This window comes from Ylistrum balloti, unplaced genomic scaffold (assembly GCF_031769215.1).
Source record: "Ylistrum balloti isolate Yb309-2 unplaced genomic scaffold, AGI_CSIRO_Ybal_v1 Utg371194, whole genome shotgun sequence".
Lineage (NCBI taxonomy): Eukaryota > Metazoa > Mollusca > Bivalvia > Pectinida > Pectinidae > Ylistrum > Ylistrum balloti.
In genome coordinates, this window is record NW_026782650.1 from 120,121 (window position 1) to 146,660 (window position 26,540).

Consider the following 26,540-nt stretch of genomic DNA (forward strand, 5'->3'; position numbering starts at 1 on the left):
AATGAGAGAAAAAAGAAACTTACGTGAAATAGCAACAACAGGAAGTAGCTGTTATTTCGCGTCAAGGAGCAACAGAAGGACAGTGCTTAACAATATATAATGTGTTGCTATTTAGAGTTGCTGTTAAGCAGTATTTTGTTGTGGTGTTAATCGGAGCAACGCGACAGCGTAAGTAACGAAATGGCAGATGTTAGTCACCATGCATTTGAAATGAAGTAAAACCTCGCCGTAGTGTGTCCGTGCATAAGACCGATCCTTACTGTTCATGCTGTAAACATTTATCATACATCTATTTTTTTTATCTGAACTTGCTGCAACTTTACACAATTTCAAAAAAATAACAAAACTGAAATTTTAAGAAATTAATGCTTCCTCACATATAGATTTCAATATATGTATGAGTATACATACACAGTTTATTTTTAAGAACTATTCTCTTCATATTACAAATACAAACAGAGCAGATACCGGACAAAAAGCCAGTTGCTCTCTGACCTTGAAGAGTTTGCATGTGCATATTACTTGCACCAAAACCCGCTCTCACACATTTGGCAAAGCGGTTACCACATATAAAGATATTCAGCCAAACAAACTTTATTCACCAGTCCTATTATATCTCACAGGGATTAACTTTGCAAACATTAGTTGATTGTTTATTATTAATTAGACTATACAAATTCGTGTCATAAACTCTTAGGATAACAAAATTGCAATTTAAAAAGTAGTCCGCTAGTGTAAGCCCTAGCAACACTATTGACAAATTAATATACAGTCTAATAGTATGCAACACTAATATATATATTACATGATAGTACAGTACAATGAGTAATTCTATGCATGATCGCCTTGTCATGCCTGAAATAAAAAAAAAAAAAAAGACACTGTGATAATTTACATGAAAGTCACAAATCAGTTGTACAATACATTTGAAGTTCTATTTATTGATCAAGAGGTATTTGACGTTGGGGGCATGGTCAGTTGATCATAGCGTGTTGTGTTTATTGTAGGTGATCATCGAACACGTTTTAACCCACTTTATCAAGTGCTGTCTGATACCGACATAATTGGATATGAGTAAAAAAGGTAAGTACAACTTCGGTATGGGCTGGTATTACAGCACGGTGTAACCTTATTGGGGGAACTAAGGAAAATCCAAAGTGATCGAAAGAAATGTCAAAATTTACATGAGGAGGTGAATTAGCCCCATAATTTATCAGTTTTGTAATATGTTTACGATAGATGCAAGTTATATATAAATATTGGAGTTTGAATATATTAATTTCAGAAAAAACGCCAAGAAAATTCGTATATTGTGAGCCGTGTCACAATTCGATTGAAAGTAAACGTAGAATGCAAATTACTTTACCACCTGTAATCTCGAAGAATACACAGAAGACACAGTTCATTTTCATCCAAATTTAGAATCAGATGAAGAAGAACTAAGCAATAAATCAAATTGCACCATACAGCTGTTTCGTCCTTCTAGGACTTGTCAGCGATGCTAAGGACCTAGATTTGTTATGCTCTGCGAAATTGCAGAGAACAATCCTTTGAACTATATACTGCAATGTCAATTTCGGTGAGTTGATAAAGCGTATTTTACACATCTTTGATACCAAGGTTTGTTGGAACGTCTACAAAATGGTGGACACGTCTTGGTAGCAGAGGGATATGTAATGGAAATAGAGAGAAGAGGATACCTACAATCGGGAGGATTTGTGCCGGAAGTTGTTTTAGAACACCCGGAAGTAGTTCAGGGATTACACCAAGAATTCATTCACGCTGGTACTGACGTGGTGGAAGCATTAATGGTAATGTTTGATACGCTGCCATTTTTATATTTTATATTTTTTCTTTATCATTAGGGAATCAGACATGACACGACTTTTGAATATTCTATTTTTGTTGACATTTGGCGAGCAAAAATGGAAAATACTACAAAAATGTCATCAATGTCTTCATATCAGGTTCTGTTCATCATATGACCTATAATTTTATCTAAATCTGAGGTACCTGACCAAGGTTTGCTTGTGCTATGCGTCTTTGGCCGCATTTTTAAAGCTACTAGTAGTACGCGTAGGGAAATATACCCCAAACCATTCTAAACATAGACAAGATCCGAACGGAAATATCCTCTCTACAATGTCGTCATTCATATTTCAGTATTTTGGACACAGGGAAAAACTTGCATCAATCGGTCGAGAAGATGACCTTGAAATGCTCAATAGAAAGGCTCTCAAAATCGCCCGACAGTTGGCTAACGAGACCGACACTCTGATGGCTGGTGGACTTTGTTGTACCACTGTATATGAAGCAGATGTCGCGGAAACACATGACAAAGTCAGGTCCATTTTCAAGGTACGTTGTTCTAGTGCGATATTTTTATTTTAGAGGAAAACGCAACTAACATCAAAGTGTTATTGGATAGTGTAAGATATCTTTTCCGGTGGTAACGTTCTGGTTACTGTCTTCAATTGAAGTAGCGACCATGTGGACTAGGCCTATATCATCTGAACAATCACTGTCATTCAAGAAAGTCAAACGCTGAAATAATTTCCGTTGGACAAGAAATATGCTAAAACTTATCCTGTTTAGTTCTTATTTTACAGGAACAGGTAGAGTGGGCAGTTGAGGAGGGGGCGGACTATATGATAGCGGAGACGATACACTCTTACGGGGAAGCGAAGCTAGCTCTCGAGACAATTAAGGAACACGGGAAAGGTACACATAATGTTATCATAACCACAAAAATGTATTGTTAAATGCAATTGAAAAAAAAAATTTGATGAATATGGATCTGAGAGTTAATCAGAAAAACTATTTTCCTTAATCTATTTCTAATTGTAATACAGGAATTCCTGCTGTAATAACTCTCACGTGTTTAATTCCGGACGAGACGACTGATGGTGTGCCAATAGCAGAGGCTTGCCGTAGACTAGAGGAAGCTGGAGCGGCAGTAGTGGGCCTCAACTGTGGGCGTGGCCCAAGAACCATGCTTCCGGCCCTAAAAGAAATTAGAAAGTTATGCAAGGTGAGTAGGTAAATGAAGGGAACATTCGTCTTATTTAATCTATTTTTATGCCCTTGTCTTCCAGAACGGTAGTAATATGTACATAACGCCAGTATTAATCTTGTTCTCAAGTTATTGTTATCAATCTAAAATGACTGTTAAGAATTCTTACTGTTTTTTCAGGGTCCAATTGCTGCTCTTCCCGTGGTTTACAGGACGAGGGAGGATTGCCGTACTTGGCACTCGCTGAAGGATCCAGAAACCGGTGTGTACATACTATTTGATAAGTTATGCCAAGCCACAGCGCTTGTTATACTATTCTTTATTTGATAGAAATGACACAGGAAAGCAATTCATTGTCAATAGTCTTACAAACAGTATTTGTTGCATTTGAGAGGAGGGAAGCGATCTTCTAGCTTAACACTATTCTCTATTGAATGGTAATCACTTCTCCATAAAAACGTTGTAAAAGCTTTAGCTCTGGTAGTTTGACGATTTCATTTTGATCCCTACATTTAATCAAACTTTAACTTTGCTGGAATAGAAGTTGTAATTCTGTAAAAAAAAAAAAAAAAAAACCAATTCATTTATGTTATCAAATATTTTAAAGGATAGGATGTTCTTCACGTTGAGATTTCATATAGTAATAGCATTCCCGATTTTCAATGCTCTTCTTTTGACAGGTGGAATATTTAGCTTTTTGTGCCTTGTCATTTCCAATATCATACGCTAAAAGTATATTGAATTTGAAGGAATTTGCTTATTCTTTGATAGGAAAACATATTTATCCGAAAAACCTGGCTTGTGTAATGAGTAGCCGAGATGACATTCGCGAATTTGCGGAGGAGGCAAAGGCAATCGGAGTGAACTACATTGGGCTTTGCTGCGGGAATGCCCCATTTTACTTTAGGGAGTTGGCAGAAGTTTACGAGCGAAAACCAGAAGCTTGCAAATATTCACCAGATCTTTCACAAAGCGTGCTGTTGGAGAGTACCAACGCATCTTTCCAAAAGTTGAGGGAATATGCGTTTGGAAAGAATTAAAAAGTAAAGATTGCTTCTTCATTAAAATAATATCAGACTACAATTCGAATGTTTTCCTTTTAATATGATAAATACATTTAGCACAAAACAGCCTGTTCTGACATGCAATATACCGATGTCGTGACTTTCGTTAGAAACCACTTGTAATTACTCTAATATGATCAAAGGCGCCAAAATATTATTGACAGTAAAAAATGTCCTGTTCGGCTTGAAGTTTGTAACATAATATGTAAGCGATTTTATATTTTTGTTTATTTGCCCTTGGAAATCATCAATATAATCTTCAACCTGTGTTTATATCATGTTCGTTGTATCAGACTCATTCAAAACTTTAATACAACACACGTGTATACCACATCATAACCCGTTGGTTTGAATGTCCACTCAAGGTATATACATTTATTTGAATTGTAAATCATGTGATTGAGAAGTAATCCAAGCTCTTTATTTCAATAATATTCTCTATTCATCGTATACTTATACAGTTCATTGATACAACATTTGTATTAAGAATGATTACATTTTTCAGGTAATTCCATTATTTTCTATTAAATAATTATGTCGGCTTAATTTGATTTCGCAAGGTATAAATTTTCCTTAATCATATAGTTCTTTTATGTTAGAAGATGATAAAAAAATAACTAATTTAATTACAGGAGGACTCGAACGATAGTGAAACTTGCTATAAGTTTATCTCAGATCATTGTAGAAAGGACAGGGTGAATTTAAAGGATATTCGTTGTCGAAATAATGACGACATACAGAACAATTACGTAGTTGGCGAGGATCATTCCTTTGTCTGCCAGATTCGATGAGAAGACAATGCAAAGATAAACGTATTTTTACGGTAACATTTTATAATTAATATTGATAGGGTTTGAAAGATAGGTTTACAATGTTTAACGATTTACAACGTGCTTATATTTAATACATTTAGGAGACGAGGCAAAAACTTATTCCACACTATTGCTTGAAAATGTCCTTCAAATGTTGTTTTACAATAGTCCCAAGATCGTGTTTGACTTTCGCAACCCAGTTTTTACAATACGGGTTAGTCCTACATTCGCCGTACATGAACTCGTAATATCCTCTTAAAATACAATTATTGGTAGAGATTATCTCACACCAATTCTTAAATATTATTTATTTACGAAAAAGAAACTACGGAACTCTCTCAAGTTTTAAGTATACTATAAAGTTTGGTGTGGTCGACCGTTTAACCCCAAGAATGTTTTCACAAAAATCTGATTGTGTCTTCTCTAAATCGGGGGCGGTATCGAATCCCCATACGTAGCTACTGTAACTAGCAACCCTTCTAAATATGTGTCAAAGGGACTTATTGATGTGGAGAAATTCCAGTACATAGGTACACAAATCTTTTGCCGTGCGAATAATGCTTTCCTACTTTGAGATGCTAACTGTTTTTGCGATGCATTAAAGTTACCGTTCGATGTAGCAGCAAGCTAAGGTAACAAATACTATTTACATTTTCAAGCAACTGATCATTGAAGTACCATTGTGATAATCGTCCTGACTAACGAGAAACCACAATTTTGGTTTCAGATACATTAACAGCCAGACACCACTTTTCATTGTAGTTATCATGTTTGTCCAGCATAGCCTGTAAACCATGTATACTTTCAGAAAATAAAACCATATCATCTGCGTACAATAATAAATATAGTGACAAGTCTTGTAATTCAAGCGACTGTATACCGGCGTGTAAGAGTTCAGATTCACAATCGTTAACAGTTAAGATAACAGAATTGGTGATATAACCTCCGTTTGTAAAACCCCGGTCCTGTTATTTCCTTTTAAAATAAGATATTTTCCCTGCAGTTGATGAGACTATTCAATGGTTTTGCTACCGACATCTTTGTTGTACGAACACCAATCTATTTTATACCACATTTAACATCTGTCAATATTATCGAATGCTTTTTGGTAATTACTAGAAATACAGTTTTTTTCTTATTATTAATAAAATAATAATAAATAATATAGTGTAACGGAAATACTGTGTCTACTGTTCCCATGCCTGAATGGAAACCATATTCGGCATCCGATAATATATTGTCCTCGCTTGCCCATTTACTTAACCTTAGTGAATGATTTTAGTACATCACTTAAAAGGCCTATTTCCACGCCAGTTACTAAGGTCAGTCGTGTCGCCTATTTTAAAAAAAAAAAGGCACAATTAAAGCCTCAGACAATACTTTAGGGAAGTATCCTGCTATAAACACAACATTGAAAATTTTGTGTAACAAGGGAAGAAAAAATTGCTCAGCTGCAATAGAAATATTTAGAAGCTAGTCCGATTCCTCAAAGTCACCTTTTAGGTCGAAAACAATTCTCTGAATAACGGCCACGCCAGCTTTCAGAGATTTAAAGTATTGTTGAATTATACAAACCTTTAATGCAATCGCTTTCATTTGTCTCAATAAATTTTCGATCCCAAAAACCCTACCACATTTAAAAAGAAAGAATAATGCATTTGATCAATAACAGCGGATTGATATATACATATACATGTAGATTGCATACTTAACAAACGCAATGAAATAGATGAAATCCGTATTCATAACTGAAAAAAAAATATAATCGGATCAGTTAAGTAACTTATTTAAAAAGTCAATTCTGAACTATTAGAAGTTAACATGTAAAATTCAATTATTCAAAATTATGCTAAACATAAGTTGCATCATAATGTACTTGCCTATGTTAATTTTAATCACTTACGAATGGAAACGGATAATAACTGATCCAATGAATCTGAGTAAGTGCCGACAACTGTGGAAACAAACATTCAACATAGAATATACACAAATCTTCTTCGATCTTATGGGTTTCATGGAAACACAAAAATAGTAGATAACAAAATTATTTCATAATACAAATGGAAAAATTGAAGAAAGCGACCTCTTTAATGTATGTTGAAAAGCCGCAAATTATTCCTATTACTTAATTGAATATAAATATTTCCAAGATTACTACCTAAACATGGAACAATTCGGATACATCACAGGACCTAAAAAAATTACAGCACCTTATTATTGGATAAAAGAAATGTTAAGAACTCAATTTGTTTTTACATTAATATGTTACACAATATTAAAAACACACCGTTGAAGTGAGCAAAAGAAAAAAAAGTGCTTTAATATTTTTCGAACTTTGAGAAAAGGATTGCCGTTGTTGAAACAAATATACAAAGAGTGAAATAATTATTTATTTTACAGACAATACTATGATAGGAATAATCTTTTGATGCTGACGTTTGTGGATTGATGAATAACTTGAAAGACAGTGAATTATCGAAATATACGTGTAATAACAGTTATTCAAAACTGCACTAAGGAGGAAAGTAGTTCAACCTTGTCTTTGGAATTATAGACTTATTGAATAATCTATTAATTATATACTATGATATTTATCATAAAGAATGATGTTTATTTTAAAGTATGATGTTTATTATATAGTATGATGTTCAGAAGAATGTCTGCGCCCTAATACTGTAATATGAGAGGTGGCGCAAGTATTATACATAAGGAATAGTGTTATAGGGAGAACATAAATGTTTTTACATTAATATGTTACACAATATTAAAAACACACCGTTGAAGTGAGCAAAAAAGTGCTTTAATATTTTTCGAACTTTGAGAAAAGGATTGCCGTTGTTGAAACAAATATACAAAGAGTGAAATAATTATTTATTTTACAGACAATACTATGATAGGAATAATCTTTTGATGCTGACGTTTGTGGATTGATGAATAACTTGAAAGACAGTGAATTATCGAAATATACGTGTAATAACAGTTATTCAAAACTGCACTAAGGAGGAAAGTAGTTCAACCTTGTCTTTGGAATTATAGACTTATTGAATAATCTATTAATTATATACTATGATATTTATCATAAAGAATGATGTTTATTTTAAAGTATGATGTTTATTATATAGTATGATGTTCAGAAGAATGTCTGCGCCCTAATACTGTAATATGAGAGGTGGCGCAAGTATTATACATAAGGAATAGTGTTATAGGGAGAACATAAATATCAAGATAATGCCCTCGGTCCGCATTGACGTAATTGTACCAGGTCGTACCATAATTCTTGATAGCATCTTAGAGACAAGGAAGAACGAGATGTTGGAGGCATCTATTATTTAAACACATGGAGTTCAAACGAGAACACCACCAGATTTGATATTATGTGTTTTTGAGTTCATCTATGATGTTGAAATTCAAACGTCTAAAGACGAACTCAAAATAACATAATACCAAATCTAGTGGTGTACATAACAGCGCTTATGGACGATTGCGTACACCAAAAAACGATAAACAGGGTAAATATTGATTCTAAAGTAACAATAAGTGATTGCGTTAGTCATACTGTTGTTCCAATTCCAATAAAGTGTTTGTGCAGCCGGAAACGTCTTGGAGCAGATGAGGGGTGTTGTTTTCTGTCTCAGAATATCGTGTAATCGGTTCTTTAACTTCTAAGTAAAATATGTAGGTATATACCAGCCAAAAATGTTAGTAAATATGTCTGCCATGAATGGAAAAAACAAATATGTTATCATTAAAACGCGATATTCATTGGAATTTTTTGTTCATTCTACATGCAAGTATTCTTTGTACTCTCCGTTGGTTTCCGAAGCACCGTTCTGCGGTCATATTTGCTTATCATACCAAACACGTTGGACCACCTGAAAGTATACATAGTCATTCAAACGTTTGTAATGATTTCATCATTTTAAACGTAATTGTGATAGTGCTGATATTCATATCACGTGGGATGTAGACTTTAAGTAATCTGTTACAGAAGCTACACTCACTCGGATCAATAACGGTACGTTTGATATTAGTATCAGTTCACGATAAATGAAAAAAAGACGTCATGAATCTTGTAGGACCCTACAGACAGGAATAACTTTGTAAAGGCTAGTCTGAGACTGAGTTGTCAGATCGCTGGCGGAATGGTGTTCTATCCGAGTACATACTTCTCTATCTTGTACATACAGAGTAAAATATAAATATACGAACCCCTTACAGGTAGGTTCTATGATTCAGTCTTTGTCGTGTTCAGCCGGTATGTGATTAGATGTGTGCTGAACAGGTAAAATAGTTAACGTAAATCACATTCATAAGTAGAATAAATAGGTAAATTTCAGACGCCAATTTTGTTTTTTAGCAAATGATGTGAAATATTGACACAGCAAAAAGTATGCGGTTAATCTTTTACGTCGAAACAAACTGTAGTGTCTGAAAGGAAAATGCTGAAATAATAAGATTAATGAAATTTTAATTAGATAACTTTTTTCAAACCCGACCAAGTTTTGAACTTTTTGCAAAAGGTATTCCCTAAAAATGTTTACAGCAGAACTAGTTGTCGTGCGCTATATTTTGCGATATCAATGTCGGTGCAGCTTTTTTGTCCATTTGTCCTAGATGACGAGGTCATTGTCTTATCTTTCCTTAACATTTTATTTAGATATAGAAAGTGTTTTGGACGATGTTGTAGTATGATATCTGAAGAAACTTTTTTCAAACCTGACCAAGTTTTGAACTTTTTTCAAAAGGTATTCCCTAAAAATGTTTACAGCAGAACTAGTTGTCGTACTCTACATTTTACAATATCAATGTCGGTGTAGCCCTTGTCAAAAGGAAATCAATTTTCGGTTTTGCGTCGGTTCTTTTGTCCTAATATATAAGCCTTTAGTCACATCTTTCCTTAAGCAACGTTTCATATCTAGAAGTAAATGTCTTTAAATAATAAAGGTATAGACGGCCTTATCATAGGACATCTAAACAAAACAACGAATATAAATGTATGTTTGATTGATGCCATATTAAAAAAACAAAAACAAAAACAGCGTGACGTTTAGCATGGCATGCCAAACGAGTAAATTAGATCACAATAGTAACGGTCAAATTATTCTGTATTTAGTTTAGCAAACATCAATGTATGTGCATGAACACTCAAGGCGGAATAAATAACCATATCCCAAATGGAACGGTATAACGTTTGGCGACACGTATTTACTGTCCACTTTAGGGGGCACGATCAACATAGCGTATTATTTTTATTGTAGGTGTGCATCGAACTTCATCAAGTGCTGTCTGATACCAACATAATTGGATATGAGTAAAAAAGGTAAGTACAACTTCGGTATTGGCTGGTATTACAGCACGGTGTAACCTTTTTGTGTGAACTGAGGAAAATCCAAGTGATCGGGGGGAAAAAATGTCAAAATTTCCATGAGGAGGTGAATGAGCCTCATAATTCAGTCATTTCGTAATTATCCAAGTTATCTTTATATTGGAGTTTGAATATAATGATTTCAGGTAAAAACGCCAGGATATGCGTATATTGTGAACTATGTAACAATTCGAATAAATCGAAATGTAGTATGCAGATTCCGGCAAACACTGGAGTCTAAAGGTCCACCAATAATGTCTACAGCCTAAATGATTATACGGAAGACAAACAAGCGAATAACACTTTTTGATACAATTATAGAATAAAATTGTCTTCTGTAAGAATTTGCGAAACTTATTTAGGTATGGGGCTATTGCATCACCCTGTCCAAATTTTGACTTTTCTTTTGATCAATTTGGATTTTCCTTAGTCGCCTCCTAGTCTTCAAAATTTCGGCCCTTAGTATCACTCACAAGTCATAGAAGGACAAAACAGCAATATGGTGCAGTTTAATTTATTGTTTGGCTCTACTGTATCTCACTCTAAATTGTGAAAAAGGTGCTATTCACTTGAGTGTCTTTTTACAATCCTCTTCATCCGTTACCACCATACATGTCCTAAAAGACAAAGACACAATTATGTCCCATTTTTCTAATACACACTTTATTCCGATACGGCAGAGCTCACAATAATAATGTTATGAATAAATTACTAAGTACTTTTTTGATATTGTTATGTCAATAACATTTTCTGAAATTAGATCACTACACTCCGTTATTTAGCAGTAAGGACGAACTAATTTATATGATTCCTCACTGATTCATTGCTACAGCTTCGACAGGAAATGTCTCTGTTTTGTGACTTCTTGTCTAACATTAAACAGTGTATTATCACTGTTCTTCTTGTACTCATTTAATGCACGTTACAATTACATACCGATAATAGAAGATTTACCCACATATAAAAACTCCGTAAGAAGACGACAATGCCTTTATCTTACGTTTGAGTAACCTATGTGACACTTGTGCTTGTTTCTTGAAAAGTGACGCGAACCTTTGACACTTGAACTTGTATGTCTTTGTTTAAAGTACACAATATCCTACCTGCCACGTGACTGTTGTATATATATATTTATATATATTTGTTCAACGTGACATAACTGCCTATATGGCATTTGTGTAGGTTTAGTTTTAGCAACAAAACTATCTATTCAACTCTTTGGTATTATGCTTTAGTTTAATGTAGCGAAAGTCCCTATACTAAGAGGGATATCTTTTAATAATCAGATAGAAAATCTATTTATACATATTTTTCGCTCTAGACTGAAGCCTGTCTCTCATGGAATGACATAAGAACGACACCTTAAATGCTATTTTAAAGCATTTATAACATAACCACATATTACAAATTATGTAAAAAAAAACACATATAAACATATAAAAGGTACTTTACTACGTAATAAATATATTTCTTTGTCAACAAAGTGTTTATTTGAGATTTAATTGATTAAAAATGCGTGTACTGTATACTGGATACAGGTGTCTATAAATATGTACAACTGACTGGAGTGTATTTCAACACGTTTTCAGAGAACTGGACAATATACTCAACAAAAAGAGAAAAGTTAACATGTTTCCTTGGCGAATACCTGTAAATGAGTGAAATCAAAATGACGTTTGTGCAATATTAGAAAATGGTAATGTTTTACATTACAAAATACCTAAATCATTCAAGCGTGAAAGTCTGTATTAGCGAAAGAGCTTTACGAGGTTTTCTGCGACTAACTTGTATCTTCGCTTGAATTTCATAAACTTTCAAACTGACAACTGTTCCTTAGATCCTTAGGACTGAGAAATCACCGAATCTTGTTATCTATCAACTTTATCATTATGCCCCGGCTGTCAGAAGTACAGAGAGAAAGGCCTGTAGGCATGATCCAGGCTGGGGAGTCTCGCCGTCGAGTTGCACGGCATTTTGGTTGCAGTGTTAAGACAATTTACCAGTTGGTAAGTCGTTTAAACCAAACTGGGTCAACATCCGATCGTCCCCGAAGCGGCCGACCCCGTAAAACGACCGCCAGGGATGACCGTCGTATACGATTGATACACTTGCGCAATCGATTCGTAACCGCAGTAGAGACTACAAGCACATTGTTTAGGCGTCGTGTGTCTCCCCAAGCAGTCCGCAACAGGTTGAGGGCCTACCAATTGAAAGCGCGGCGTCCCTACACTGGACCCAATTTGTTGCGACGTCACCGTAATAATCGGCGTAAGTGGACCCGTATTCACCATCGTTGGGCCTTACGACAATAGAAACAGATGTGTCCAGGTTTTGTCTGCAACACGGTGACGGAAGGCGCAGAGTGTGGAGGCGACGAGGGGAGCGTTTTGCGAACTGCTGCGTCGCAGAACGGGACCGCTTTGGCGGCGGAAGTGTAATGGTTCGGGGTGGTATTTGTGGGGGGGACTCGTACCAAGCTTGTTGTGTTAAATAGCAATTTAACCGGCATTCGATATCGGGACGAAATTTCAAGACCAGTGGTTCTGCCATTCCTAAGACGCCATGGCTTTGGCGCCATTTTCAACAGGATAACGCGCCAGCGCACACCAGTCGCGTCAGCAGAACTTTCTTGCAGCAGAATAACGTACAGGTGTTTGATTGGCCATCTAAATCACATGATTTGTCACCGATTGAGCATGTCTGGGACGTTCTTGGGCGACGCGTGAGAGAACGTCAAAATCATCCGTCAAACTTGCAGGAGCTGGCCCAAGCCTTGATCGCTGATTGGAACAACATCTCTCCTCGAATTATCCGCCGGTTTACGAGTTCCATGCGACGACGCTGCAATGCTGTTTACTTCGCAAACGGTGGCCATACCAGTTACTAATGGTGTTACCTTTGAAATTGACCCCAACGTCCTTTATAGTCGAATAAAATCAACTGAAAGCAAAGTTTTATAATGAACCATGACTGCAGTTTTATCAGAATTGATCAATTACTTTATTCGTACATGATTGGTAAGGATTTATGAAGGGGTTAATTTATTAATCACAGAATAAAGTAGTGTTACCTTACTTTTTTTGAATAGTATATATTCATATTTTTTATTTTCAATTTTTTCAATTATGAATAATACATACAAGAATAACAACTTTAGATGAAAATCAAAGACGCTATCAATAGATAATCTGAAACTCGCATCGAATCCTTGTTTGCTGGTTCTCACATTGAAAATTGCCAAATCACCGTAAATATCACCACAAATGTTCCACCACCCAAACGTCGTCGAATCATGGTGAGAGCGACAGCGACTCGGAATCGGAGATCGTATGACGTCACGCCTTGAATTTATAAATGGAATTCCTTTGACTATGGTGACGTCATGTCAGCGTCACAGTATTTTGAAAAAATGTTAAAACAGTAAAAAGATACATTGATATATTTCTTAAAATGATCAGATATGTTATTTTGATGATAAAACTATATGATGAATTATAAAAATCCGTTCCTTGTTGATTTCTTTGAAGTATTTGACGGAACAATTTCTTTTCGCGGCTGTTTACTTACACATACTTTATAATCACACAGAGATCATTTTTGTTTTTTTCTCATCTGCGAATAATATATTCATCCTGCAATATACCGAAAATGGTTTGAAATTTGACAGCAAACTGAAAGTTTGCAAAATATGGGTATGATCGTTAAGAATATCCAGTTCGTTTTTTATAAAAACCTCTGATTTAAAAAATGAAAACAAAATGAAGATAATGGCCTACCGACTGTCCTTTTCCCAAACTTTTGGTAAATATATGAGAGAAAAAGACTCTTTCATTATGTGTGTATGTAGGATAGGGATATTCCACCCTCGGGGTTACAAAATATGGTGAGAGCCTCGGGTTTCACCTCGGGTGGAATATCCCTATCCTACATACACGCATATGAAAGAGTCTTATAATAATCAGTGAATAGTAGAGCTGAAAAAGACACCCCTGCTTAACTTCTTAAATACGTGGCTCACAACTTATCAACCAGCCCTCGTATGTTTACCTTAATTTCAGTTTTGCAGATTAACCGTCAAATATATAGCTCTATTTCCCTGTGGAAAACCAGTGTGAATGTTACATCTCATTACATTATTTACGATCATATGTATACCTGATTTGATGGGAAAAATATTTATCCTACTTTTATGAGATAACATTTTCTTCACTGAGAGGTAAGCCACATACTGTACCTCTACTCTTCTTTCTAAAGCAAAACACAAAGCATTGGGACGTCTCCAAAATGGATGTTCAGATTACAATGAGAGAAGAGGGTACCTATAGTCGTAAGGTTTTCGAACGGAGGTTTGATAACACCTGAAAGTACCCAAGGAACTGAACGGATATTACCGATAATGTGGAGTGCGTTTTTAGGTAGGGAAAAGGTAAATCTTTCATTAGGTAGACTACTCAGAATGGGATAACGTCATCATTACGTGTAGACCATCTTATACATTACCTTTGATAATCAGGACACTGTATTATTGGCCATCTACCCTGGTCGATTTGTTCTTGTAACCTCCTAATTCTCTGTAGTGATAAAATATTTCATGACTTCATTGGTATCTTTAGTTTTAATAAATATATAAACCTTTAAACCTGTAGGAAAGACACTCTCGAATGTGAATTATTTAGAGTTATATACAGTAGATCAAAACAATAAATTATACAGCTGTTTCGTCCTTCTTCGAACTCATCAGTGAAGCTAAGAGCCTAATCGAAAGTGATCCATGTTTTGTCTTACTCAGGACCACAAAATAAAGGATAAGATTATATTGTGAGCATGAACACATGTTGAATGACCTATGATCTTTTTTTTTTTTTAATCGCTGTTGGCTAATTACAAGATAACTAAATCTGTTCTTTAGTTTCTAGTGCAACGACTGCTTTAGTTGATCCTATATGGTACTATTGTAACGATTGTTACTTTCCGCTTCTCTTGCTCCGTATGACTACGTATAGATCTTTGGGTCTTTCTCCCAGCAGTAAAAGGACAAGTACATACTATTGTTAGGCTAAACAATTTTCTGGTTATCGGTTGCTGCTATCGATGATGTCTTTTTGATTTATAAGGTGAATTTTGATGTGTTTTATTAATTTGACGGGGTCTGAGTTTGTTGGTTTGTTAGGGCCCATGTGTTTGGTAAACGAGTCAAATGGCATGAGGATACACTTATATGTAGTGGCTTTAAATTAATAGCACCTACGATCATTTTGAACTTTTAAAGTGATTTTGGACTGATTTATGTGTAACGTAATGGCCGATCCTGCCATGTGCTCAGACATCGCCCGAAATTTAGCTTTACAATTGTACATACTGATGAGGTTAAAGCTTGTTACACTCAATGAGCCACGCGGATAAATATTTAGGTTCAATTTTACAAAATTCCCTCATAAATTGCCGAACTTAACTTCTGTCTACATTATCCTTCTCATCAGTAACATCTCAATGTGGTTAACGAAACCTGCAAGCAAACACGGCAGACATTTGGACTTGTGTGTCGCCACCACAGTGCAAATGCTGTGTTACAATTGGAACCTCCGACAGGACATCAATTTTCCTGTTTGTTACACTATTAACACAGTCGTTTGAGCTGACTCAGTATTGCCATCGAACAGGACAAACATTATAATGATCTTGTATACTAATGATATCTTATATACAATATAGGCTACAAATCTAGACACATATTAGTGGGTTGTAACATAAGGACCAAGTACTCTCTTACCGCTCGACTTTTCCATATAGTTTACCATATGTTACATACCCCAAGATAGACATAGGATCATCAAAGCAACTGTCAGTCTTTTCACTTCATCGCCAGTTGCAGCAACATTGACTTCGAAACAAAATGTCTTCTAAAGGTATGAATTGAAAACAAATTTATATATATATTTCTGTCATTTCTCGTTAGCCTATTGGGGAGTGATGCAACGGAATAGAGTTACACTTTTGGTTTCAGAATTTTTATTTTTCACACAAACACGTGTATATGGATGTAAAAAATACTATCCTTCTACTATTTGTTTGATATTTTTCAGTACATTCCCTATAAGAATTTTGCATACGAAGGAAAACATTTATTAGAAACAAATGCATAGTTAGTCTACAGATATATTTAAATCGTATAGTTTGGACGGATTAAACGTGACGCGACCAAAAATGATACCAATTTTTCAATGATTAACCATGATATTTCGTTTTCCGCGGATCAAATGTTTTATATTGACGAAGAGTGATCAAAAATTTCTGCTCCGTGCGCTGGTTGGACTTAAAGAAACCATGTGTTAATTAATAGAACGGTAGATATGATATGTCGTCACTCGCGGAATTAAACAAGATACGTGTACCCAAATTGACACCATGCGAGTAAAGGGTATAAAACAGACACCACAACAGCTTATCCTATCGAAAGTAATGATTTTCCAGCACAAATGAGATGTAAGTATATATTTTGAACCACATCATACTGATAACCTCATAATTTTACTGTAAACATTAAAATGAAGATAGGCGCATATTTATGGTTGTACACCGATCGACGATACGCCACATTTTAACGGCATATTAGCATAAATTGACATGATCTGTGTTCTTTGAAAATACACAAAAAAGAAACTTAAAAGCATTTTATAGATATTTGAAAAAGATAATTCTTTTACAATTTTATTTGATATGTTTTAAGGTACGTGGATATCAGTTTGCCAATTTGCTACAACTTCGTCTAGACATTTTATGAAATATTAAAACATATATTTTTTTTCTATATCATTTTTCGCTATTCATTGAAGGAGAAAGGTGTATGCAGACTTAAGAAATATTTTAAAGCTAATAAAAAAACAAATTTAAACAAATCCAAATTGACAGTAATTATCAGGGAATGAAAACATAAGATAAGATAGAAATTCTTTTTACTTCGGTGATAATAAGTTAGATTTTGTAAAATATTTAAATTGTCAGTTTCATGTTTAGGTTAGTAAGCTTCCTAGTGTTTTCCAGTTTGAAAGTAATTTGTGCATTTTCTAGGGCAACATGTTTGATGGTATGCTTGATAGTGAAATCCCTTACCAAAATTAGGTCCAACCAGGTGTAATTTCTTTGTATCATTTTAGTTTTCCGCCAAGAGACTATTTGTTTCATAGCAGGTCAAAAAAAGCTTATTCACTTTCAATGTATTCAACATATGTCAAATATCAGACCTACATGCATAGATACCGTTCATAACCCATGTATCATACTTAATGTTTCTGTTTTTCTCCTTTTTTTTAAACTTTCAATTAATTGACAATGTTAGTAAAAAGTTTATCTCCTGACACAGAAACATAGATATGGTTGCTGCTGAATATAATGTATTTAAAAGTTGTTGTAAATAGATCGATCTGGTCATTATTGATGTATACCTTGTCCTAAAATGACATAAACAGTTATATTATACGTATCAAATTCATAATAATATGTGTATGAAATAATGCAGATATGATATTTCAGACATAGAGGTAGAGTATCTGCCTCCACAGATATTATGGGCCATATTACCTGGTACATGTAGAAGGGAGGATAAGAGGGAGATAATCAGTCGAAATCTTGTATGGGTATTGTTTGTAATATGAAAGAATGCATCTATTAATTTGGTGTAAAGATGAAAGTTAATGACTACATTGTCTTATCAAGATCTCTCTCTCTCTCTCTCTCTCTCTCTCTCTCTCTCTCTCTCTCTCTCTCTCTCTCTCTCTCTGTATCGATATGTTTGGAAAGGTTTTCATATAAGTTAGACATATTTTCCCAAAAAATTCAAGATGGCCACCACATGAAGAGAGATTTAAATGTTTTGCTGAAAATTATGTATGTGGTCTTACATAAGGAACACATCAGTGCAATCAGTTTTGTTTATTTAACAAGGCCGCGAAATAGTTAATAGTTTAAAACTTTATTGTTTCTTATGGTGATTGTCAAGGCTCTCCCACTCTGCCCATGTTGATAATCACTTTATGCATCTCAGGTCTAGCATATGTACATAAGAGGTCAGGTGTCTTGCTATAGTGTAGATAAACTTAGCTGTTGAGTAGAATTATCTCCTACATTAATTTGCGATAGAATGGGCAGTTTGAGGACTTATGTAACAGTCTCCGTTACACTTAGAAATACAATCGGGTAAATGTCGTACAACTGTTCATGTACTAAGTATTTGTAAGATAAATCTGAAGCCCAACAGCAGTAAATGTCTGTATAAATAAAACATAGGGAAATTTCTTCATTCACTAAATAAAAGCAGTTTAGTTTCTTGATTGTCGACCATTTATTTGTCTTTCTCAAATGTATCAAAATGCATCATATGACATGTTATAATACAATAACACAGGTCAATGAAATTTTAACTAATATTTGTTCGGGTTATCTAAAGCCGTAATACACGCAACTTTCAGGGGAAAGAATGGATAGAAAAACAGCGAGCCTTCGAATGACTGCACACCTGCTTTCTACCTGTGATATGACATCACACGCAACAGGTGCGACATCACACATCACAGGGTGCCTTACATTTGTTGTCAACGACGGAATAGATCTTGTATAGATTACATCAGACATATGGTTATGATATATTGATTATATTTTTTCAGATTATTCAAAACGCAATATGCGCAACTGTCAGGGGAAAATGAAAGGAAAATGATCGATTTATATCGATATACTAAAAAGTTACTAACACGAAAATTACTGAAAACGAAAACTCAGTGTCATTATTTATAAAACTTTGTCATTCCATGCTTTACAACTATATTTAAAGGATATCAGCCTTGTTTTTCTTATATCATTAAATGTTAGTGGATGCTTGATATATCAATCCAAAAAATTCCTTTACAAAATTACAAATGAATTTGTTCAACGCTGGTCATATTTTCGTAACATCATATTTCAGATCCACTTTAGCTTTGATAGGAACATATTTGAAGTTTATGCTAGTGTGAAAGAAAAACCGAATTGCAAAACTGACAGTTTCTTAACATTAACATTAACCTCTAGTTTTCCACGTGTTATAATATATTTGAAAGACATCAAGAGCTTTAGCAGATCGTCTGTAGAGTCAGACAGAAGAATGGTATTATTGGCGTACAACATGTCCAAAAGTTCTTCCAAATTATTTAGCTTCGTCTTAATCGCTTCTTAACATAGCACACCATTTTGTCTAAAAATGTCTTCAGTATCATTAAGGAAAGTAGAAAATAAAAACAAAACTAAAACTAATTCAGATTTAGTAGATTTCAAAATTCCTCATATGATTTGATATTATGCTGCTTTTTTATTACTATAAACAACATGTCTTAAAAGTTTACTTTTGTATAAATCTCCATACCGTGACAAAGACTTCCCTGGGTCGACGAATGTTGTATATACATAGTTATTATCAATTAAATATAATGATATACGCCCTGTACGAGAATCTTGCTTGACTATGATAGATTATAGCATGTGCATAGAGTAAATAGCGGGTCTGTAATTCAAAATATCTATAAACTAATTCACGAGAGAGATAACTATTGATACGACTTTGGAATTGTCTGTATCATGAGGATCACCCAAATGTTTTATAGATAGGTATAGTTTACTCTAGAGTTCAATATTACATTAAAAAATTATATATTACTAGTAAGTATTCTGTGTACTTACTAAACATCTTATCGATATCGGACGCCTTGCATGTGTTGAGCTCCTCGGCTATTTATCGAGAGTGATTTCTATATCATTTTAACCATGTCAATTCATTGGTTCTAGGAACATGTAGAAGATTAGATTTTTGGCGACACATTTGCATAAGATAGATCAAGATTATCATCATTATTCATAGCTCTTCTGCATGCCATTGATTTTTAAATAAACGGTTCACACCTCTTGATCCCTGGTCAGGTTTTGACTAATTCATATTATGGTGATACTGTAAAACAGTACGTAGATACATAAACTGATCACGGTCTTAGGCTTATTATTAAACTTCCAATTTTCTTGTTCCTTATTTCGCTTCCTAGGTTTCAAACTTTAAGCCCTTATCATCACTGACGAGTCCTAGAAGGACAAAACATTTGTATGATGCAGATAAATGCATTGTTTGGCTTTACTGTATCTAACTCTTAATTAGCAAAATGCGCCAATCACTTGTGAGTATTTTGTATAATCTTTGTAGCTATAACGAATTGTATAATAAAGTAGAAATGAAGAATCATGTGTGACACCACAGAAATATGTGTGATATAAATGATCCCTACATATACATTCATTGTGTATTTGGTGGAAAGTTATATTTGTCTTAATGTATAACCGAAGGGTTGCTGGAACGTCTTGAAAATGGCTGGCAAATCCTAATAGCGGAAGGATACTTGCTGGAATTGGAGAGAAGAGGTTACCTGCAATCGGGAGGATTTATACCAGAAGTGGTTTTAGAACATCCGGAAATAGTGCGAAGTGTGCATCGCGAATTTGTTCATGCTGGTACCGATGTGGTGCAAGCATTCACAGTAAGTGTATTTCATAAGGCTTTCTTAATCTCTCTGTTGTATACCCCAGAATCAATTCAATATCTTTTTGTTCTTTGTTGAGACAATGTTATGGGTAGTGGTTTCGAAGAAAAGTAAAATTATATATATATATCGAACATGGACGGGTTCTGAAGGATTAACTTGAATATTATGCCTTGTATTTCAGTACTATGGCCATAGAGAGAAATTACGAAGTATTGGCCGAGAAGATGATTTAGAGAGACTCAACAGAACAGCACTTAAGATCGCGCGAGAAGTGGCGAACGAGACTGGGATTTTGATGGCTGGCGGTCTGTGTAACTCCAACATCTATGATCAAGATGATCTCGATTCACATGAAAAAGTGAAAGCAATGTTCAAGGTATAGTTATGAACTATAGTCTAACTGACTAAGAGTGTTTATCAACCGTTTCCCAGGACCAAAATCAGTTTTGTTAAAAGGATAAAAAAATCAGCATTTCATGCTATTGGCATCGTTATGAATAAACGATATTCAAGATTTTGTATCAAGTAAGTAACATGTCAGTCCATTTCGTAACCGAAAACACATTTATGTTGAAATATGTTTCCTCTAAATTGCATTCTCCATTCATAAATAAATGCAACAAAAAAGGCGAGAAAGTGTTTCTACTGTTTGATTCTTGATATTTTGTGATCACTTCAGGAACAGGTGGAGTGGGCGGTTGAAGAGGGGGCTGACTATATCATAGCAGAAACATTGGCTTACTACGGAGAAGCTAAACTAGCTCTAGAGGCTATACAACTGTATGGAAAAGGTAAACACACTGAAAGTTAACTACGGGTTTGATTATCCGTTTTTTAAATAGTTTGTTAAGTTGATTTTCTTTTGGGAATACAAGTAACAGGTAAAATGAGAATTTTCGTTTTTTTTTTTTTATTTTTGAGCCAAAGGTGTTTAGTACGATCATAAGTAGTCGTGAAATTTAGAAGTTTGAGAATGGACGTGACTACGATCCGTAAAGGTTTGAGTGGGAATCTGTAGATATAAGGGCTACAGTAGTACTACCAAAGGTATGGAAACGCTACCTTAAGGATGTAACAGGAACTAAGGTATAATTCAATATAATTGTATTCCAGCATAATATCTTGATTTTGGTTTGTTCTTTTATTATTTCTTATCTATAGTTGTACTTGTAAACTTAAAAAGGACGATTTTATGACGTTTTGAAGAAATTTCACATATGGTCTACTTTTTGCCTGCGTAGTCGGCGGTGTGATTTGATTAAAAGCCTCAACTTTTTCAGATTTGCTAATTTCAATTTGGTGGACCACTTTCCCGGAATTTAGGGCCCTTGTACAGATGTTTCAGCTTGTTTCTTGATCTTGAAAAACTGATTATTTTGGTGAAAATTGCAAAAAATTGAAAGACGGATACATTCTCTTTTTTAAGCATGAAAAGTATCATCGAAAATGTTTCTATCCAAATATAAAGACTTTAAAACCGTTTTATTCTAAAAGATGGTCAAATAAACGATTTAACTCATTTTGGATCATTTTAATTTTTTGGTTGCTATGCAGTTAAAACCTCGTTAAATCAAATGAAAACCTAACATTTTCACACTATTTTTTTCTTAATGTCCATACATTTTACCCTTACCTTGAAATGAATGAAAGTTTATTTCAGAAAAAGGTTAACACGAAAATAACTGAGAATGGCTGTTATCGTGATAATAAATAAGATTGGTGTGTGAGAATGAATTATATCCTGTTATACTTATTTTGACTACTGTACCGGAAGAAATAGTGTGGAAACCTATTGATGTTTTGTTTTTAATCTACTTCCTCAAATCAAACCTTTCAAAAAATCATCATCAGACAAAAAAAGTTTAGGACTTGCTTTTTTCTTGACCTCTAAGAAGACTATGTCGTTAAATTGTTACAGAAAACATGCACCGGTGTTTTTTTGTTTTTCTTTTGTTGTTGTTGTTGTTGTTGTTGTTGTTGTTGTTGTTGTTGTTGTTGTTGTTGTTGTTGTTGTTGTTGTTGTTGTTGTTGTTGTTGTTGTTGTTTTCGAACACATCATAATTAAACGAAATCGGGAAAGAATTTTTCGATTGTCACCAATTCATAACAAGTGTTATTTGTATTTTATGTAAAGGTCTCCCGGCTGTGATCACTTTAACATGCTACGTTCCGAACAAAACGATAGATGGACTGCCGATTGTTGAAGCGTGTCGTAAACTGGAGGAGACGGGAGCGGCCGTAGTGGGTCTTAACTGTGGGCGTGGCCCGAGGACAATGTTACCAACAATAAAAGAAATTAGGAAAGTGTGCAAGGTTAGTTAAATGATGGACATATCTGCACTTTATCATAGTTGATACAATATGAAAAATTAATTATTATACATACGTGTAATGCACTGGGTTGTTTTTCTAGAAAAAACCCAGCTTGGCTGTAATGAACACTGAAGATAGAATATATCGTTTTCCTAATTAAGGAAGTTTATGAAATATTTGTTTGTATCCTTTCAATGCCAGTTGTAAAAATTACCGAGATTGCTTCTCAATACAATGCTACAACGCGACAGAATTTTAGACCAGGATCGTTTGTTCTAACATTAGTCTGCCTGATTATCAGGACAATCCCTGCCTTCTCTCTCGCTTTATCTTACGTGTACAATCAGTAGTATAAACTACATACGGTGGAGGTAGACATTCTACAGACGAGATAGTGTCAGGTTAACAAAATCTCATTTTGAGTGCGAAAATAGAAATAGGTTCGACCAGCAGATTTACAGAGAAGCTAACTTTAAGCCTTCTTTTGTGTCAAAGATTGTATAACTTCTATGTGCTATTGTAAAAATGATAGACATACAGTATGTCCCTTATCTAATGATAAATCAAAGTAAAAACAAGATTAATGCAGAAAAACGACGTTATGATAAGAAAGATATGAAGATGATAAAATGCGGTATGTATACAAAATAGTTTTAAATAAACAAATGTAAATAAAAGGTGTTGTCGCCTATGAAGCACGCGAGTCTGAAGCAGTTGATGATTACTTTCAGATAAAATAGATAAAGAAAATTATTGATTTAAAAAGAGCCTCCAAACTAAATGACGTGTTTTTTAACAGGGACCAATAGCCGCGCTTCCTGTGACATTCAGGACTACCGAAAAATGTCGCACTTTGGTATCGTTAAAGGATCCGGAAACTGGTAAATCAAGATAAGATACGGCATAGAACTTAGTTATTCCTGGGAATACTTAATCAACAACTAAGAAAATAAGCGACAACGGGACCACCTGGTATAACAACAAGCAGCAAGTCCATGTTGATATCGCACGAGGAAATTTTATATTTCTTTAGATAGATAGATAGACAGACAGACAGACAGACAGACAGACAGACAGATAGATAGATAGATAGATAGATAGATAGATAGATAGATAGATAGATAGATAGAGACAAGATAGATAGATATCTTTATTTCCTCCATATATATGAAGATTACAAACATATATAGATCAAGAAAGTACTGAGAAAATAGACACTATATACAAAATATATTGCTATTCAGCCGTTATCATTGTCCTTTAATACATTATATGTGTTTAAGTAGGGATTTAACCATAGCTGCTATGCTGATACTATTCATAATCATGAACTGTTCCCAGATATCATCTTCAACATTAATAAGTTCACGACTGCCCAGTATTACTTTTGCCATACTTGTTTCGTCCAATTCTAAACATCATTACGCTATCATAAAGCTTTGGGAAAGCTGCCCAAAGTGTTTTTGTTGTTGCCGATGTAGAAGTCTATCGTGTCTTTAATTTCCAATTGATGTTAATTTATGCAATGGATATGGTCAATCAATTTCTTTTTCATTAACGACAAATAATCATTGATATGTCTTCAACTGAAACTGAATTGGTAATATCTTTGTGACCTGTTTTGATAAGCTAGACAATCTAGTACGATTTTATAAAGTCCATCATGGCAGCAGCACAGTTTATTCTATAGGCATGCCAATAATCGGTTGGAAGACCAAACTTCGATCATTTTGACGATTTGTGTCCCGTATATTTCTGTATAGATTTGGATTTTTTCATGAAACACGCTACCAGTTGTATGCTTTAGTTTACCTATATATTTGTGGTATTAATGTGATACAGTCGTTTACATCTGTAGATCCTATATATATCTAACATAAATATACAACTTTATTTATAGGAAAAGACGTGTATCCGACAAACTTGCACTGTGTCATGTGTAGTCGGGATGACATCAAAGAATTTGCAGAAGAAGCGAAAGCGATTGGAGTCAGTTACGTAGGACTATGCTGTGGAAATGCCCCGTTCTACTTCCGGGAGGTAGCAGAGGTGTTCGGGCGGAAACCTGGCTCGTGCAAATATTCACCAGATGAATCTGCTAATTCGTTTGTAGGCAAACCTACAAAGTATGCAGAAAGAATGAAAGAGTTTACGAGAGTTGACAATATTTGAATATCTGACAGAGAATGAGTTGATAATTTCATGTTTATTAGCTCGATATTACCAAAACATCAACGACAAAAAAAAAATAAATAAATAAAAGTGAATTAACAAATGTTTACAATATCTCATTATCTGACTTCTTTTCGTCCATGGAAAAATAAAATCAACTTTCAAAAATTTGAATTAGTCAATAAAATATTATTTTAGAGACCAAAAAATTCGATCTGCAGTTTCTTTTTGTTTCTATTTGAGAGATAAATACATGACTTGGTTAGAACACGTTTGTGAATGAAAATTACACTAATGGAAGCAAGTTTTATAAGAAATTAGCCCTGATATGAAAGTTACTGCTGATGCATGATCTAATCACTGATTACCTTTTTGGTCATTGTGATGATAAACATTTACAAATAAATACAAATCAGTGTCCAAAAACAGTTTTATCGTAACCAATCCTTTTCTGACTATTTCTTAACTAAATCCCTCTCCATCCACGAAAATTACACTATCATCACCGGAACTCCGACGTGTATCGCAATAAACCAGCCTTATGTTCTCTTCCCTCCTATCTAACAACTCCTTCTCTCTTTCTTTACTTCACGCTCAATTTCATTCATTTTTGTCCTAGTGCTCACTATCATTCTGTCTTTACTCTCTCTTCTCTTGTCACACTGTATCTTTCTCTCTTCCTTTCACCTTGCAGTTTTCCCTTCTGCTGACACCATATGATTGTGACCACGTTGTTACCCCTGGTCAGCTCGAGACCTGTCTTTCTATATGTTATCATTTTGACCTTCCTTGATGGGTTGATCTTAATACTCCCCCTTCTCATGTAGGTATTGGAGACTAGGCCTAAACTTTATACTCGTAATTTCGTTCACAGAAATAGCGTTTTCCAACACGTAACCGATATGAATTTACCTGTACCACATGATATAGACTTGTTAATATATGGTAATGTATGGTAATGTATGATGATGATGTATGGTGATTGCAACTAATTCTGAAAAAAAGTAATGCATTTCGTCAAAATCCGTCCATTGACTGCTTTAGCTCTCCTAGACTCCGTCTATTGACTGTTACAACTCTCCTAGACTCCGTCCATTGACTGCTTTGGCTCTCCTAGACTCCGTCTATTGACTGTTACAACTCTCCTAGACTCCGTCCATTGAATGCTTAGTTCTAGACTCCGCCTAGAGACTTAATAACATACCGTTAATTAGATTTATCATTTAATCTCTGCAATACTGTTTC

General features: G+C 34.6%; 2 protein-coding genes across 2 annotated transcripts; both read left to right on the forward strand.

Annotated features, from left to right (window-relative positions):
- Positions 1–1,070: 1,070 nt before the first annotated feature.
- Positions 1,071–4,053, forward strand: LOC132561333 (betaine--homocysteine S-methyltransferase 1-like). Its single transcript, XM_060226055.1, has 7 exons — positions 1,071–1,083; positions 1,621–1,811; positions 2,164–2,358; positions 2,610–2,721; positions 2,853–3,031; positions 3,194–3,275; positions 3,785–4,053. The coding sequence occupies exons 1-7, from the start codon at positions 1,071–1,073 to the stop codon at positions 4,051–4,053; spliced, it is 1,041 nt and encodes a 346-aa protein (XP_060082038.1).
- A 12,094-nt stretch (positions 4,054–16,147) lies between these two features.
- LOC132561326 (betaine--homocysteine S-methyltransferase 1-like) lies at positions 16,148–25,295 on the forward strand. The gene is made up of 7 exons (XM_060226049.1): positions 16,148–16,160; positions 20,614–20,804; positions 20,992–21,186; positions 21,490–21,601; positions 22,945–23,123; positions 23,923–24,004; positions 25,024–25,295. Exons 1-7 carry the CDS (start codon positions 16,148–16,150, stop codon positions 25,293–25,295), a joined length of 1,044 nt encoding a protein of 347 aa, XP_060082032.1.
- Positions 25,296–26,540: the final 1,245 nt, after the last annotated feature.